The 15,957-nt window shown below is 42.7% G+C and overlaps 2 protein-coding genes across 14 annotated transcripts in view; both read left to right on the top strand.

Annotated features, from left to right (window-relative positions):
- Positions 1-5,986, top strand: part of micu3a (mitochondrial calcium uptake family, member 3a) — a 29,233-nt gene extending 23,247 nt beyond the window's left edge. For 4 of the 11 annotated variants that reach the window (XM_048246590.1, XM_048246531.1, XM_048246584.1 and 1 more), the window contains 4 exons: positions 1,908-1,925; positions 2,474-2,582; positions 2,759-2,916; positions 4,145-5,986. In XM_048246590.1, the coding sequence (XP_048102547.1) occupies positions 1,908-1,925; positions 2,474-2,582; positions 2,759-2,916; positions 4,145-4,243 (384 nt within the window). In that variant the 3' untranslated portion in view covers positions 4,244-5,986. Of the gene's footprint in view, positions 1-1,907; positions 1,926-2,473; positions 2,583-2,758; positions 2,917-3,468; positions 3,538-4,141 lie in introns of all 11 variants that reach the window. The other 7 variants (XM_048246594.1, XM_048246576.1, XM_048246535.1 and 4 more) reach the window with 5 other exon arrangements.
- Positions 5,987-7,600: 1,614 nt separating this feature from the next.
- LOC125300790 (protein TBATA-like) lies at positions 7,601-15,659 on the top strand. 3 transcript variants are annotated; one of them, XM_048252923.1, is made up of 9 exons: positions 7,601-7,717; positions 10,110-10,351; positions 10,430-10,651; positions 12,347-12,424; positions 12,774-12,835; positions 13,239-13,320; positions 13,493-13,649; positions 13,754-13,785; positions 15,218-15,659. In XM_048252923.1, exons 1-9 carry the CDS (start codon positions 7,689-7,691, stop codon positions 15,445-15,447), a joined length of 1,134 nt encoding a protein of 377 aa, XP_048108880.1. In that variant the 5' UTR covers positions 7,601-7,688; the 3' UTR covers positions 15,448-15,659. The 3 variants fall into 3 exon arrangements, with proteins under 3 accessions (XP_048108880.1, XP_048108893.1, XP_048108885.1); XM_048252936.1 differs by having other exon boundaries at positions 15,204-15,295; XM_048252928.1 differs by lacking the exon at positions 13,754-13,785 and having other exon boundaries at positions 15,204-15,659.
- The last annotated feature ends 298 nt before the right edge of the window (positions 15,660-15,957 follow it).

Below are 15,957 nucleotides of genomic sequence, written 5' to 3'. Positions count from 1 at the left end.
ATGGCTGGGGAGGCCCCAGAGGAGATGGGCAGCATGCCTCACTGCACCCCTTTAGGCCCCGGCCCTCTGTCAGGCTCCCCTCTCCTGTTTGCACTGGAGGTATCAGGTTTGTGTGTGTGTGTGTAGGGGGGTGTGTGTGTGTGTGTGTGAGAGAGAGAGAGAGAGTGTGTCAGAGAGAGAGAGAGAGAGAGATCCATATATAATAGAATGGTCTCTATCTTGAACAGGCCGTATTTGTGTGTGGATGTGTGAGTAGAGGACTGTGTGTTTCTTCTACCACCCCACCCCTAAGTGCACATGTGTAAATAGCCATCCATCTTGCTGTGTGTTTGTCTGAAGCATTTTCCCCATCATTACACGTGTTATCTCTCTTGAGCTACAGCAGGTAGAGGACTTAAACGCTTCCTCCGCTCTTAACACCTCTGACCTGGTCAAGCACACAGAGGGGGACGCTGTGCTCGCGCTCCACCGGGCGAATACGCACGCCTGCAAACACACTCCTGGCCTCCACAGTGCACAACACAACACCAAATAATAATAATAATAATAATAATACATTTTATTTGTAATGTAGTACAAGGGATTCATGGCAGGGATGGTCATCTCTTTGGGGAAAGAAATTAATTCATATAAAGTGTTCATATATGAGATTATGAAGTAAACCTATTTTTTATAAGTTTATAGTACAGTTATATTGGCATACTAAAGATAAAGTTTATAATATTGTTATACTTTAGTGGATTTTAATGAAGTTAATTGAGATAGGTAAGACTATTTGCAGATGCAAATTGAATTGGTCCTGTCAGTTTTGAGATGGCTCCTGCCTAGACAGCTCCTGAAGTCTGTGGACTGACTGACTGTGTCCAGTGCACACACAAGGGCCTGTTCCTGAGGTCACTTATCAGTATCAGCCAGTCAGAGGCAGTGTAGCGAACTTTCTACCCTTAAAGGTGTAGGTTTTTGAACGTTCTAAGTTCCGCAACAATTGAAGGTTCTAAAATTCTATGTTGAATTCAATGAACCCAGATATTCTTTAGAATGTTCATTTCTCAACATTCCCGTCACACCGGTGTGACGGTACTCCTTTAAGGGTTAAAACAGTCTCTGTTGCAGGTGGATTTGAATGCACCCATTTATTCAAATTCATGAAAAAAAGTGTTCCTAGAGACTGCACGTAATGAAGAGCCTGACATTAAAAAGCTGGTCAGTTCAAACATTGAAACATTTAAACATTTAGGGAAACAGCCTTCAAAACATGTTTTAAAAAAACATTTAGGGAAACAGCCTTTAAAACATATTTTTTAAATTGTCACATGTAATAACTAAGCAACAAAATGTATTAAAGCCATCTAAGTTGCTTAGATGAATGGCACACTATTTTCCGTCATGGGATAGACCCGTTGAAATAAGAAGTGAAAGACTCTATCTGCAGCTACAGAGAGATTTCTTTTTCTTTTCTTTTTTTGTCCTTTACGATGCATCATCTCACAGGCCTGCCATGGCAGCGCTTTGGGTCACTGATTGGCCGATTGTTGTGGAGGCTTTCATGCCTCCTCGAGTGCAGTACCTTGCTTGTTTTTGAAGATAGATGGAGAGAGTGGAGACACTCCACGAACCCCTACCATCCAGAATAAATAGCTAACTAAATATATAAATGGAGCCCTTTGTTGCTGTAGAGGTGGTTAACACAAGTGCACTGAAGCATTCCTATCCTCACCATCAGAAAGCTGAGAACACATTACCCGGTCTCCCACAAAGGAGCTCTGTCACCGCCGTTGTCCTTGTATGTCATTGCACGGCATATCCAGGGCACATCCCCAGTCCTTTGTAGTTGTCTGTTTTTGTGCTTTTTTGGTTTGTTTGTTTTTTCACGTCTGTTACTTGTGTCATGTTCTCACGTCAAGCAGCTGGGCCTGGACATTAAGGTGAGGCAGAGTGGAGTGGAGTGGAGAGGAGAGGAGGGAGAGGAGAGGAGAGGAGAGGAGTGGAGAGGAGAGGAGAGGAGAGGAGGAGAGGAGAGGAGAGGAGTGGAGTGGAGAGGAGAGGAGAGAGGAGTGGAGAGGAGAGGAGGCCATGTGCCGCTGGGCTGTCGTCTGTTGGGATGGCGGGGGGAACATGCATGACCTGAATGTTCTGGAAAAGGCCGTCAGTCCCAGCCGCTAGATTGGACAGTAGCTTGAGTCACGCCTGTTTTAATCTTATATTTTGGTCTTCCTTTCGGGGGGTTGTAAACATGGGCCGACACACACACGCACACACACACACACACACACACAAAGGCGCACGCACGCTCACACACGCATGTATGCAAAGCGATGCTTGTCTGATGGCATGCCAGGAAGAGTGTGTCATTTTCCTCTGCTCTAGTGAGTACATCAACTCATTTCCCCTCCCTCTGTTTCTTTTTCTCTTTTCCTCTCTTTCTCTCTGTCTCTCTTTCTCTCTTATTTCCCTCTCACTCTTTCTTTCTCAGGGAATCACCTTTGAAGAGTTCAGGTCATTCTTCCAGTTCCTGAACAACCTCGAGGATTTTACTATCGCAATGCAAATGTACAACTTTGCCAGCCGCTCTATTGGCCAAGGTCTGTTCCAACCTAGGCACTAGCCATCTATATTTATTGCTAGACATCAACATGCCATCATAGTACACAGAATCTTAAAAAGACACTGTTAAACATATGCACGTGCACATGTTACAGATTTACTGCAACTGTCTGTCTGTCTGTCTGTCTGTCTGTCCACCCCTTGCGCTACACAGATGAGTTTGCCAGGGCCGCGTATGTGGCGACAGGTCTGAAGCTGACCCGTCACCTGGTGAACACCATCTTTAAGATCTTTGATGTGGACCATGACGACCAACTGAGCTACAAAGAGTTCATCGGCATCATGAAGGACCGCCTGCACCGCGGAGCACGGGTAACGAGGGGGGCAAGTAAATAGTAAATGTTTCGAAAAATGCAGTGCACAGGTCTGTAGGAAAGCACATGGGTATGTGATGGTCTAGCTGAAGTAAAATGTGTGGATGGACTGGATTATCAGGGAACCCTTTTCCGTTCACATACTTGCTCTCCTTCTCCTGGATATCCGGGAGGCATTTGACAGAAGCCTCTGCATCAGACACTAGCCAGAGCGTGACTGCCCTCTAGTGGAGATTGTGAACAGGTCTGCTATACTGTATGCCTGCTGCACTGTCTGTCTGTATATCTGCATAGTACATCTGACATCTTAACAGCGTACCTGCTAAATATCTGCTAAATATTCAACTTGAACTGTCCTTTCTTGCAGATATTCCTTTCTGTCCAACCTTACCTGAGGTCCTGCTTGGCCTCAGTCTTGGCTTCACACTTTTATAACCCACTAACCCCTCTCTCTCTCCTCTCTCTCTCTCTCTCTCTCTCTCTCTCTCTCTCTCTCTTTCTTCCACCCTTCTGTGTCTCTCTGCATGTCTGTCCTCTTCCCCCTGCTCAGGGGTACAAGGCCGTGGAGCACTTCACTTCCTTCAAGTCATGTCTGAAGAAGGAGCTGGCTGGCAGATAAGTAATGTGCTCTGCTCTCCGTTCCTCTAAACCACCCAGCAGTGCTGACACACTAATGGCACTGGACTTCACAGTCTGCAGTGTTATCCTTTGCAAATCAGATGGCCAATACTCAAGAAGTGTTGTCATATTTCCTTTCCCTGTGATGTAGATTCTAAGGGCCTGTTTCCATTACATAGACTAAATGAAAACTTTGATGCTTTTAGTCTGGACTAGTCGTACGGGAAACTGGCCCTAAATCTTTTATTTGATATTCCATACTATTATTTACTATTTATTATTTCCATTACTAAGATTTAATCTGATCACCTCTTTGAGAAATGCACATAGTAAAGTCAGAGGTGAAGGTAGACATACAGGACTTCTGCCTTTTTAACATGGACTGAAGCTCAATTGAGTTCAGTACAGTTCAGCTCAATACTATTCTGTTTAATGCATATTGACTTACAATTGACAACAGAACGACAAGTCTGTGTCAATACCTGTTTACATTTAGCTGCTGCAGCTGTAGGCCTACACCCCCCACACACACACACACACACACACACACACACCCCTGACGTCTCGTGTGCCGTGACTCTGCCTCCTGCCTTGTCCATGCTCACTAGGTGAACAGACACGGCACCGGCTCCTTCTCCACCTGCATTCGCTCGGAGGGTGGGAGGCATGTCCGCCAGCTGTGGAGGAGGTTCAAGGAGAAGGCTTAGACGGGGAAGGAGTGGAGGAGGAGGAGGAGTAGAAGGAGGTCAACAGGAGGAAGACGGAAGAAAAGACCGTAACGTTACACTTTCACTCTGCTGAAGGGCCATTCAGGGGCCTACAAGACTTACACCCAGAGACTGCACTACTGATGGGAACAAGAGCAGTCTATATTATAAGTGGGACAGATGTATAATGTTGACTGAGAAGGTGGTATTTGTAGGGGAGAGCAGGTAGAGTTGGAGCAAGGGGACAGTAGTAAAATGCTCAGACACTCACAGACCAAATGAGTGATAGCAACAGCATACTATGTTCAAAATTTGAACTTGCATCCCTGTCAGTCAATCGTTAAGAGACAGAATATAGAATAGTTATTGACATGTTTTGTGGGGCAAATGTGTAAGTTAAGTTTTGGGCGACTGGCAGTAGGGTGAGAGCTGCGGCCCTAGCTCTGTAAAGACTACAGTCTGGGTTTGAGTAATGCATGGCTGTTGCTGTAAACTTGACTTACCTCTTCAAATTGGTGTGTTAATGCTGTCACGTCAGAGCTGTAGCAGAGGCACTCATTTCATTTAGATTCAAATCACAGAAAAAGGCCCCTGTGCTTGACCTAGTGATGTAAATAAAGAGGCTGGGGGTGCATGTTACATAAATGTTCAAATGAAAGGTGTCACTTCAGATATTTTACAACAAATCATAATACAAAAAGTGCAACAACTCTACCCAGTCTCCCCACCACACTACTGTACCTGTCTTCTAGTGTACCTGTCATCTTCTAACATACCTGTCATCTTCTAACATACCTGTCATCTTTGTTAACACTGGTCTCAGTCTTTGAGTTTCGTGACATTACTTAAGAAAGATTCGAAACTTGTTAAACATTCTATGTTTTGTTTTGTTTTTTACTTGGATGAAAGTACATGTCTTTATATGAAGAACACCACCATGGTGAGATAGAACACCAGTAGGATATAGTCAAGCAGAACATGGGGGTTAAAAGTTCTCTCCACATATCTAGTCATATGTTGTTTAATCTTAGTTTAAAGCATGACATTTTTGATTGATTATAATTTTCCTCTGTTTGATTCCAAAAACCAGAAGGGTTTTATATTTAATACATTCCATTGACTTTGTTGACATTTTGTATCAGCATGTTGTCTTAACAATATATATCAACATATTTTTTTCCTTTATTGAACATTAAGGGAAGATCATTTATTAACTGAATGGTTGTTTATGCAGCCCCAGTTAGCAGGGAAGGCCTGAGAAGGTTGTGCATGGCCATCCAGTTGGGAAATGCAATCTATGGCTACTTTTGTGTGCACTGACATGGCAAGAAAGACAATGAGACTCAAACAGTAAGCAATAAGAAAACAATGCAAATAGAATGTAAAAACTACTCAAATTCCAGTAATCAAGCAATTAAAACTTTCTTAAGTTAGTTTTAAATCACTTTAAAGGTTGCCTAGGGTTCCTAGTGTGTGTGTGTGTGTCTGTGGGCACATGCATACTTACATTGAGACCATCTACTCATTCCATAATTAAATGCATGCATTAGGGTAACTGCTGATAGGATCCGCAAAGTAATCGTCTGTCTTTAAAACATAGCCTTTCATCAAAGCCTGTGTCATATTTATTTTTATGTATATTATGAAGCCATTTGGAGATGATATGTATTGATATGGTTATTATGGAGTGTATATAAGCAGGGTGATGTTGCAAGATTTATGATAAATTTACCATAGCAGTAATCATGTGTCTTTTTGTTATTTACCTCCAACACAGTAACTATGGCCAAAGTCAACATATCTTTGATGGTCCGGTGACAATGGCACCTCATTCCTTATATGTATTTTCCCATATTCATCATAGTGGTATTTCTTAGTCCTGTTGCTTGGGAATCTGGATTCCCTTCCTCCACGAATACTGCAAAACAAGTTCTCATCATCACCTCTCTCCAAACAACTTTTGACTCATTCTGTAAATGCCTGCAGCACATCACTAGCTGGATGGGGGAAAGCCATTTTGCAGTTAAATAAAGATAAATCAGAGATGATCTTATTTGGAAAAAGAGGCATAGATCTAGCCTAGAAATCTAGACGCGCCCCTAGCGGCAGCAAATTGCTAGCATAGATCAGCTGCATATCTGGATATGAGAGCCCTAGAATCCAAAGAACTAGGCTCAGTAAATTCAAAATGCAGCTGCCAGTTTTTTCACAAGGAGTAAGATGTGACCCATTTTTAAAACCTCACACTGGATACATGCTAGAGGATACACTTTAATATGCTAGTACTAGATTAGATTAGATTTAACCTTATTGTCATTGTGCAGAGTACAAGTACAGAGACAATGAAATGCAGTTTGTGTCTAACCAGAAGTGCAAAAAAAGCAGAAAAGTGCAATGTCAACAGTATAGATCGATAGTGGCATGTACATTGTACAAGTGTGCAGTAGGTGAAGAGGGAGTAAAGGTGAGGGCTCAGCACACAGCCCTGTGGCACACCAGTGTTCAGGATGAAGGTTGAGAAGGTGTGGTTATCTAACTTAACAGACTGCGGGCTGTTTGTTAGGAAGTCCAGAATCCAGTTACAGAGGCAGGTATTGATGCTCAGTTCACTGAGTTTGCTGATCAGTTTGGAGGGAATGATGGTTTTGAATGCTGAACTGAATTCGATGAACAGCTTTCTCACATAGGTGTTGCTGTCGTCAAGGTGGGACAGGGCAGAGTGAAATGCCGTTCAGATGGCATCCTCCTAATTAATGAATCACATACTGGTTTAGGCCAGAGTATCTCTCCAATACGTTGCAACCTTATGTAGCCATTGAGCAGAACCCTTCTGCCCATCATTAGATAAGATTCAGCTAGTCCTGCCAAAGGTAATGACTACATATAGGGAAGCAGTCTTCAAGTATGCTGCTTTCAATAGAACATGTTGTGTTCCACTATACTGTTTTTTTTTTTTGTAGCAGCATCATTTTTTCGGTTACTGATTTTTATGGCTAATGCCCTACTCTATTAGTCAACCCTTTATTTTTATTTGGTTTTGAATTTGAATTTTTATAATTTGTAGTCCAAAGCACATTGCATGACTCAATTTAAAATGTGTTATACAAACAAACGTGTCTTGTCTTGACATATTATATAATCTAAAAACATATATAACTTCAGTAGGCATTTGAAGTATCTTCAACACTGCTTTATAATATTTACATCATAAAGTGGAGATTTTTTTGTCTACCAAAATTAGCCACAAGAGGGCAACAGTCGATAACTCAATTCAGTAGAGCTGACTTGGAACATTGAATGGAATGGAATTGAATGTCTTACATTGTCACGTCATGCGTGAATGAAAGAAGCCGCGGACATTCTGTCGGTTGCTTAGGTCAGAAAAGTTCTGATCTGAAGCACTTTTTTCAGTGCAGTGGCCCTGGAAGTCTTTCGCAATGTTGTCATGATCAGAAATCGGAACACAATGCGCAGGTAAGTGGCATAATTTGGGATCAGAATTCTGTAAAAACAGGCTCTCTGCATTTCGTTGGCTGGATCATTAAATGGCAGAGCCACCTGGCTAGTTCTTATTATCTTATTATTTTTTTAATGACATACATAATTGAGTTCGCTCTGATTGGCCAACGTCTTAAAGCAGGGGTGTCAAACATACGGCCCGCACGATGATTTTGAACGGCCCGCACGTCAGTCCCTCAACAACGAGAGAAAACTTCCCTTGTGTGTGTGTAATGTGTATCACACAAAATTGGCCCACCATACCTTCCCAACTATGCACAGTATTCCATTAGCTGCATGCCATCAGGCTATTTACAATTTTCTATCGCGTAAAGTTAGTGAACACGTTATCAAAATTAACGCGCACACATTTTGTTTGAGCAGGAGACAGAATACGCACACACGCAACTAGGCTACTTGTTGTTTTCTTTTACTCGGCTATCTAGATATGGTTATCAGCACACAATGTTGAGCTAATTCACTAACTCATAGGCTACTCATCATGGATATCACAAGTTTAAACAACGAAAACAGCAAAGCTAGAGGAGTTATTACAGATGGGCAAGAATAAGGTAAGCAATTGGTGTGCTTGTCAGAACGTTAGACTGCATTACAGCTGTTTAAAGCCAGACGTCACGGTACGCTAGAACAAAACTAAAGGTAACTTTAGCTATAGGGCTGTATCAATTTGTCCAAATGAATAGGTCATCGTAGACGTTGTTGTATTATTGCATGTGGATATTGTTATGCTATGTAGGCTACTTTTTTTGCAATGCACGGACCTAAAACCGGGAAACGGACAAATATTGTACACGCGTGAATTTGTTTTTGCGGGGGTGGGTGGGTGGGTGTGCGTACCATAGATCTCTCGCTCTCTCTCTCTCTCTCTCCCACACACACACACACACACAGTACCTTTCTTAGCCACAGTTAATTTTAGTGGTGAGCACAAGTGTTATGGACATTGTTATGCACATTATTGACTGCAGTTTATTCTCATCAATATCAGTCCATGAATGAGTTGTTAACTAATAGGCCTAGAAGTTGCATTTGAAAATGTTACTGTTGTAGGCTGTTTGTTTTTTTTATTTCAGCCACACTGTTTTAAAGTGGTTAGGACCATTATTTCACACCAATTGTGAATAAGCCATACTGTAATACCGATTTCATGGTTGCACCATGCACATGTTCACCGATTATGTGGCCCTCAGTAACCTATAAATTCAATGATGTGGCCCTCTGTGAAAATGAGTTTGACACCCCTGTCTTAAAGCGTCTGGTGTATTGCTAGATTGCTAATTCATCTCATTGATGAGAAACCATGCAGTTTTTTTATTTGGCCCATGTACCTTTCATTTCTATTGTCATTGCAGGCAGGGAAGGGGACATGTCCCTTTGAAAAGCACAGTACGTCCCCTAGTCTTATTTTAAAACAAGATTGTTTTCTGTAACATGACCCCTCTAAAACAATTCTCTGCACTCACGCCTCCTAAATTCTCCCCACAATGCCATCTGATTTAATTGAATGCATTACAACATTGCCAAGGTACCCAACATGGTATATTTATGACCACCATAGCGGTAATTTTGTGTCAACCTGCAATGTAATCGCAGGTATCTTTGGCTGACATGTTCAAAACTGCACACAATTTCAAGTGTAGGATCATTATGACATCCTCTGAATGCATCCCTAGTTTTGTGGAATTCCGTTCATGGTGGACCATACAATAAATTAATATATGTGTACATTTAGTGATTGTACACGCACGCACTCACACACACAGACACATACTCATAAACACACATAAGCACAGACACACACACACAGGCACGCACATAAGCACACACACACAACACAAACACACCCACACACATAAACACAACCACGCACAAACACACACACACACATAAAAACACACACACATGCAGGCAAGCAGGCACATGCACACACACACACACACACATAAACAAACACACACACACATCCCATTACCCCCACACACACACTCACAAGCGAACACACACACACACCATTACCCACACACACACACAAAAAGAAGCACACATATACACAAAAGCAAACACACACATGCACACACTCAATTACAAACACAAAAGTTGCAAGAGTAGGGGATGGAGTAGGAGATGGAGACAAATTGACAAGCATTCAAAATTGACAAGCGTTCAATTCAATTCTTGAATTTCCCCTAGGGATCAATAAAGTATCTATCTATCTATCTAAGCGTGATTTATTTTTGTAGAGAGAATGTGCATGATCAGCGGTCATATTTCGTACCGCTTCGCGGTACATCTGGTTTAAACACATACGCTCTCTTCTTTCTCCATGTTCTTCGTCCTTCTCTGTCAGCTCAGAGACGTCTGACCTCCAGTACATCCCCTGTCGGCCATTAGCTCCCCCAGCCTCTCCCATCTTCAGAGAGCCCAAGGCGGTTCTGCTCACCATAGACGAGGTCCAGTCGCCCCTGAGCCCCAAACCCACCGACACGTGTGTGCACCCACACCGCGGCTGCAACCGCTTCGGCGTGCCCAGCCTGAGCGCCTTCTTCTCCAGGCACAACCCCCATAGCCAGAGAGTGCGCCACATAAAGGGTAAATGAACAGCAACGTCTTATAAATGGTTCGTTGACGATGATGATGATTACTCAAGGCAATCTGTTCTTTCCTCAGGCATCCATGGTCAGCCCATCTGTTGGATCAATGACATGATGCTCGGCCGCCAGGCAACCATGTGCCGGGGCCGACCCATGACCCCAGAGAGCTGCCTAATTATGTGCGGAAAGATCCCCACCGCAGCCATCGGCACCAACAGCAATGCCCTTCCCATCAACACTCTCACTGGCTTGCAGTTTTTCCCCATCAAGCTCATGGACACCCCTACACTCAAACTGTGTGAGTTCAAGCTGCTTCCACTTTGTCTTCCACTTCATTTTGCGGAGTGATGAAAGGCACAAGTGTGTGGATTTACTTTAGGATTTTACTCAGTTTTGGTTAAGTGAAATTTATAGCCTTATTCAATGGTCTCGGTGCACCATTACCTCTTCAGTCCTTTAAAAGTAGTGTCCTTTTTGGAGGAGGTGTTTTAACTGCTGCTGGTGTGTAATAGAGCAGGTAACTGCTGGTCTGGTTGGTGCTGGTGTGTAATAGAGCAGGTAACTGCTGGCCTGGTTGATGTTGGTGTGTACTAGAGCAGGTAACTGCTGGCCTGGTGGCCTGGTTGGTGCTGGTGTGTAATAGAGCAGGTAACTGCTGGCCTGGTGGCCTGGTTGGTGCTGGTGTGTAATAGAGCAGGTAACTGCTGGCCTGGTGGTCTGGTTGGTGCTGGTGTGTAATAGAGCAGGTAACCCTAGAGCTCACGGGGGATCTGGCCCTCACACTGGCCTCAGGGCAGCTGCTCTCTGTGACACAGAGTGGCTGACAGACTATGGCCACAGACATGGGGTCACTTACATGCAGCATGAAGAGAAAAAAGTTTGCTGTCATTGCCCTCGGTGAGAGTGTATATCAGAGAATTCCAACCTTGAAAATGATAGGGTGGTAGTGAACCCATGACTGTAAACGTCCAAAAGAAGATGGATCAAGGACTTCCATCTATATTTGAAGGATTGTGGCGACATATTTGGTTTAGGGGTTCTAGTGAAATGTTTCCACCTTATTCACGAAACCCACCTTTTGTCCGGTTTTCATTGTCCGTCCATTCTGTTTACATTATAACTTAGTGCAGTCTCAGCAGGCTAACTAGAATATGCTTCAACTTATATTTCTTTTGAAATGTTGACAATTCTGCACTCAATATGGATATTATATACATTATATGACAGACAGACAAGTTTGCTTTTACATGGCTTAGGACACGTCAAGCACGGTCTACCATCACATTAAAATCAATACAATGCAGCTTTGGCCGGAAATAGAAAACCGTATTTCTGAATACTGAGGATTCATGGCAATGCCCATTGTTGGCTGAATAGCTGAACTTGCTTGTTGGTGAAAAGCAAATCCCAGATGCAGTAGTGTACAGTGATGGTAATTTTGATACCATAGATTTAATAGAGACCCAGTCAGACCAATAGTATGAAAAATCAGGAACAGAGTTTATTTACAATCCGGAGCAGATAGCTACTGACGCAGCCATGCAGAACAGTAAAACACTGCAAAGTCATAATATTCCTGCTTATCTCTAAATACAGTCACACACAGATATACACAGGGACAGTACAGATATCATACAGTCATTATAGAATCATACTTTTAGTATCAAAGTGACCCACTAATGAGAAATGAAGAACATTAAACCACATATTGGAATATTGGGCATAATGCAGAACGTTAAACCACATTATTGTAATATTGGACATAATGTTCTATTCCACTTTCTCTCAACAGTATCCCAGATGCAGTAGTGTACAGTATCCCAGATGCAGTAGTGTACAGTATCCTAGATGCAGTAGTGTACAGTATCCCAGATGCAGTAGTGTACAGTATCCCAGATGCAGTAGTATCCCAGATGCAGTAGTGTACAGTATCCTAGATGCAGTAGTGTACAGTATGTTGTCAGTGCTCTCTGCACCTCTCCTTACTCCACAGTAACCCATGCATGGAGAGATGAACTAAGAGACCTGACAGAGAGGGTGGGCCTTCTCATACCCAGCAAGAACTCTAGAGGTCAGTATTACAATGTCCAGCCCAGAGCCGTATATAGGCTCTCTCTATACGGCTCTGGTCCAGCCTGGAAGATTTAGTCTTTTTCCAGAGAATTTCAACCCTTTGTCACAGTCAAGTTATACAGAAATAGAATCTTCATGTCAGCTTTAAACTCACAACCTAACCACCTAAGCTTCCCGTTATGATTGACATTTACTGTTCTCCAATGATATGATATATTTTAACTCTTTGACCCCATGGCCATAAATGTGTTGATAAAGTAGAGGCCCATCTCTCCTCTCCATACTCTAATAGGTAATGTTGTCCAGTTGATAAGGTCGGTTTCAGCCTTTTCCCCACTAACCCACAGGCACCTCTCCCAGCCGAAGCCCAAACAACAAGGAGGAGGCGGACATCAAACTACAGCTGATGGTAACCGCCAAGGGCAAGTTATAGCTTCACCCATACTGTCTATTAGAAGTAGCAGATCTAGTAGCTGTGAGATTTGTAGTTGTCAGTCGTAGTATTCAGAATCAGAATCAAAAAACCTTGACTGGAAGTATAAGGATTGTCTTTGGTGCAGTCGACAACATAAATCAAATGATTTATTCCGGAGACCCCCGTCCTTAACAAAAGACAAAGAGCTATGATTTACTATGTGATGGGACATGTGAATGCATTCCAACAGTAGCTTGGAGAGGCAAAAGCCAACATAGTGCAGTAACTGACCATGGACACAGCACTCAGATGTGTTTGATGGCTGTAGTGGAGCATGTGGTGTGCCTGACTCCTCCATTCATCTGTGTGTTGTGCTTCACCTCTGGGCTGTGACCAGCTGATCGACACCCTGTGTCAGATCTTGGGGATGAAGTCCATTAGTGAGGTGCAACAGTGGTTACTGACTGCAGGGCAAAGAGGTAAGTCTCTCTCTCTCTCTCTCTCTCTCTCTCTCTCATAGTCACTAAACGTTGCCTTTGATATTATTTATATGGGTTTGCAGCCATACTGTCTTCATGCAATAATGTGTTGGTAAATGAGCATTTACTGTAGTATTTTACCATTTTACAAATAAAACAACTGTCTATTTAGAGAAGGACCTTTTGGTGAACCTGCTATGTAATGCACTGGATGAGCATCAGCCTCAACCCTCATCCAGTGATAGATCAGCCCAGGAAAGCCCTACTGTGAAATCAGTGTCTTCAAACCATAACATGACCACTGGGGAAGAAGAAGACACCAAGACCAGGTACCATCACTTCTGCCACCTAGTGGTTAATGAGCAGAAGATCATTCCTTTGTTTGTCAATATACATTGCAGTACGTATGTTTTTCATATAATTTTTTCCTCAGAGATTCATTGCCTTCAAATGAAGGATTTACAGGTAAGAATGTTCATAATTTAATCATGCACCCCTATGCAGTGCCTATAAAAAGTATTTACCCCACCCCCCCAGATATTTCCGCTTTTACTGCTTTTATAAATGGAATCTTGATCAATTTAAGTTGGCCTTTAATAATTAATTATTAATTAATTAATTTATAATTATATTAATAATACAATAATTTACAAACATTCCCTCTTTAATGTCAAAGTGAAAGCAGATTTCTTCAAAGTAATGTTAATTAATTAAAAATATATAATGCAAAATAAGTGATTGCATAAATATTCAGCAAGTCAGCATTTAGCAGATGCACCTTTGGCCGCAATTAAAACATGGAGACTGCATGGATAAGTCTCAGTTTGGTTTGCACATCTTGATACTGCCATTTTACCCCATTTTTCTTTCCAAAACTGCTCAAGCTCTGTCAGGTTGGAAAGGGATCGGGGTGTGAACAGCCCTTTTGAAGTCCAGCCACAGATTGTCTATAGGATTGAGGTCTGGGCTTTTACTCGGCCTCTCCAGAACATTCACCTTGTTGTCTTTAAACCATTTCTGTGTAGTTTTAGCTGTATGCTTTGGCACATTGTCTTGCTTTGTCTCAAGTTGTAGTTCGATTGCAAACTGAATCAGATTGTCCTCCAAGATTCCATGTTTAGAAGAAAAATAATTCAGTGGAAATGCATGGATTCCAGTTGCTGCTACTGGAAGAAACTGGAATCCATGCATTTCCACTGAATTATTTTTGGAATCTGATCCCTTATCATACCTGTTCATTCTTACTCGTTGCTCGACTTATCGTGACTAAATTCAAGATGGCTGCAAACGCTAAACTTCGTGAAGATACTGTCTGTATAAATCGTCTTGTAAGTAAACTACCAGTGCTTTTTCAAAGTTCTCAATGTCTGGTTTTAAATGTCAGGGCCCTCGGAAGTCTACCAATGAAGTGTGGAGATACATTGAGCCTCGTAAATGGGTGTAAAACAGTGATTTATTTGCATGGCTAGCCCGATGCCGAAGCACCACTATTGAAAAAGCTGTTGGTAGCATCGGCTAACTAGCGCCAGATTTTGGAGTGCAGGGGACAAGCCGAGATGGGCTATGAGACATACGTTCACACTCGGTATCATGTTTCAATACACTTTAGGTCAATATCACACCGGAATTCTCCTTTAAGGGGGGTGAAAGGCCAAATTAAATTGACAAAGATCCCATTTATTAAAGCAATAAAAGGGGAAATATCCAAGGGGATGCAGGCCCTGTACCTAGGTCCTTATATTTTAGATTTTACTTTCATTTATAGCCAATAGCATCATTTCTAATTGTATGCACTGCATGCAAATATTACAGCACACATGATGCCATAATGTGGAGTCTTGTATATTGCTGTGTTTACTCTGTCCCCATGTGTGTATAATCAGTGGTACATTGACAGAGTACATGACCAGTAAGGAGGACACGAAGACCAAGCGAGCTCGTTCAACAGTGACCCGGAGCAGGCAGAGCACTCCCAGGCCCCCAAGTGACCAGAGGAGGCTGTCCAGCCCAGCCGTGTGCCACCTCCTGTCTCCGCCAGTGCTGCGCTACACCAAACGGGCCTTCACCCCTCAGGTCCCTGTGGCCAGCAGCATCTTTCAGGAGGAATGGACCAACTACTGCCAGTAGAGCCATAAAACCTGAGGGACCAGCAGCCGACAGTACTGTCACTGGACTGGGCCTTGTTTCTACCTCCGCTTGTGTGTGTGTGTGTGTGTGTGTGTGTGTGTGTGTGTGTGTGTGTGTGTGTGTGTGTGTGTGGACACTAGTATGCCTAATACTAGAGGAATGACTTTGTCCATCTTGAGAACAGTAAAAATGGCTGAAATGCTAGCACCAAACCAAGCTTTGTCTTTTTTTCCGTTGAATGTTGGAGGTCAGAAAAGACATCTGTATTTAAAGTGGTTTAATGGTTAAGATATTGATGTCTTTTCTTAATGGGGAGGTATCAATCTCCTCTCTGTTGTGAGTGTAGAGTGTGTAGGGCAGTGTTAGCAGCAAGAAGGATTTGAACTACATCTACTGGAGCTACTGAAAATGCATGGGAAACATATACAAATAACCCCAACAGCAGCATAGCTGGCACTGATAAAAGGCCTGCTAGCATGCTATCTTATTTATCAATATAGTAACATGACA

This window comes from Alosa alosa, chromosome 1, assembly GCF_017589495.1.
Source record: "Alosa alosa isolate M-15738 ecotype Scorff River chromosome 1, AALO_Geno_1.1, whole genome shotgun sequence".
Classification (NCBI taxonomy): Eukaryota; Metazoa; Chordata; class Actinopteri; order Clupeiformes; family Clupeidae; genus Alosa; species Alosa alosa.
The sequence above is the reverse complement of the archived record's forward strand: the minus strand, read 5'-3'. Positions and strand labels throughout refer to the sequence as shown.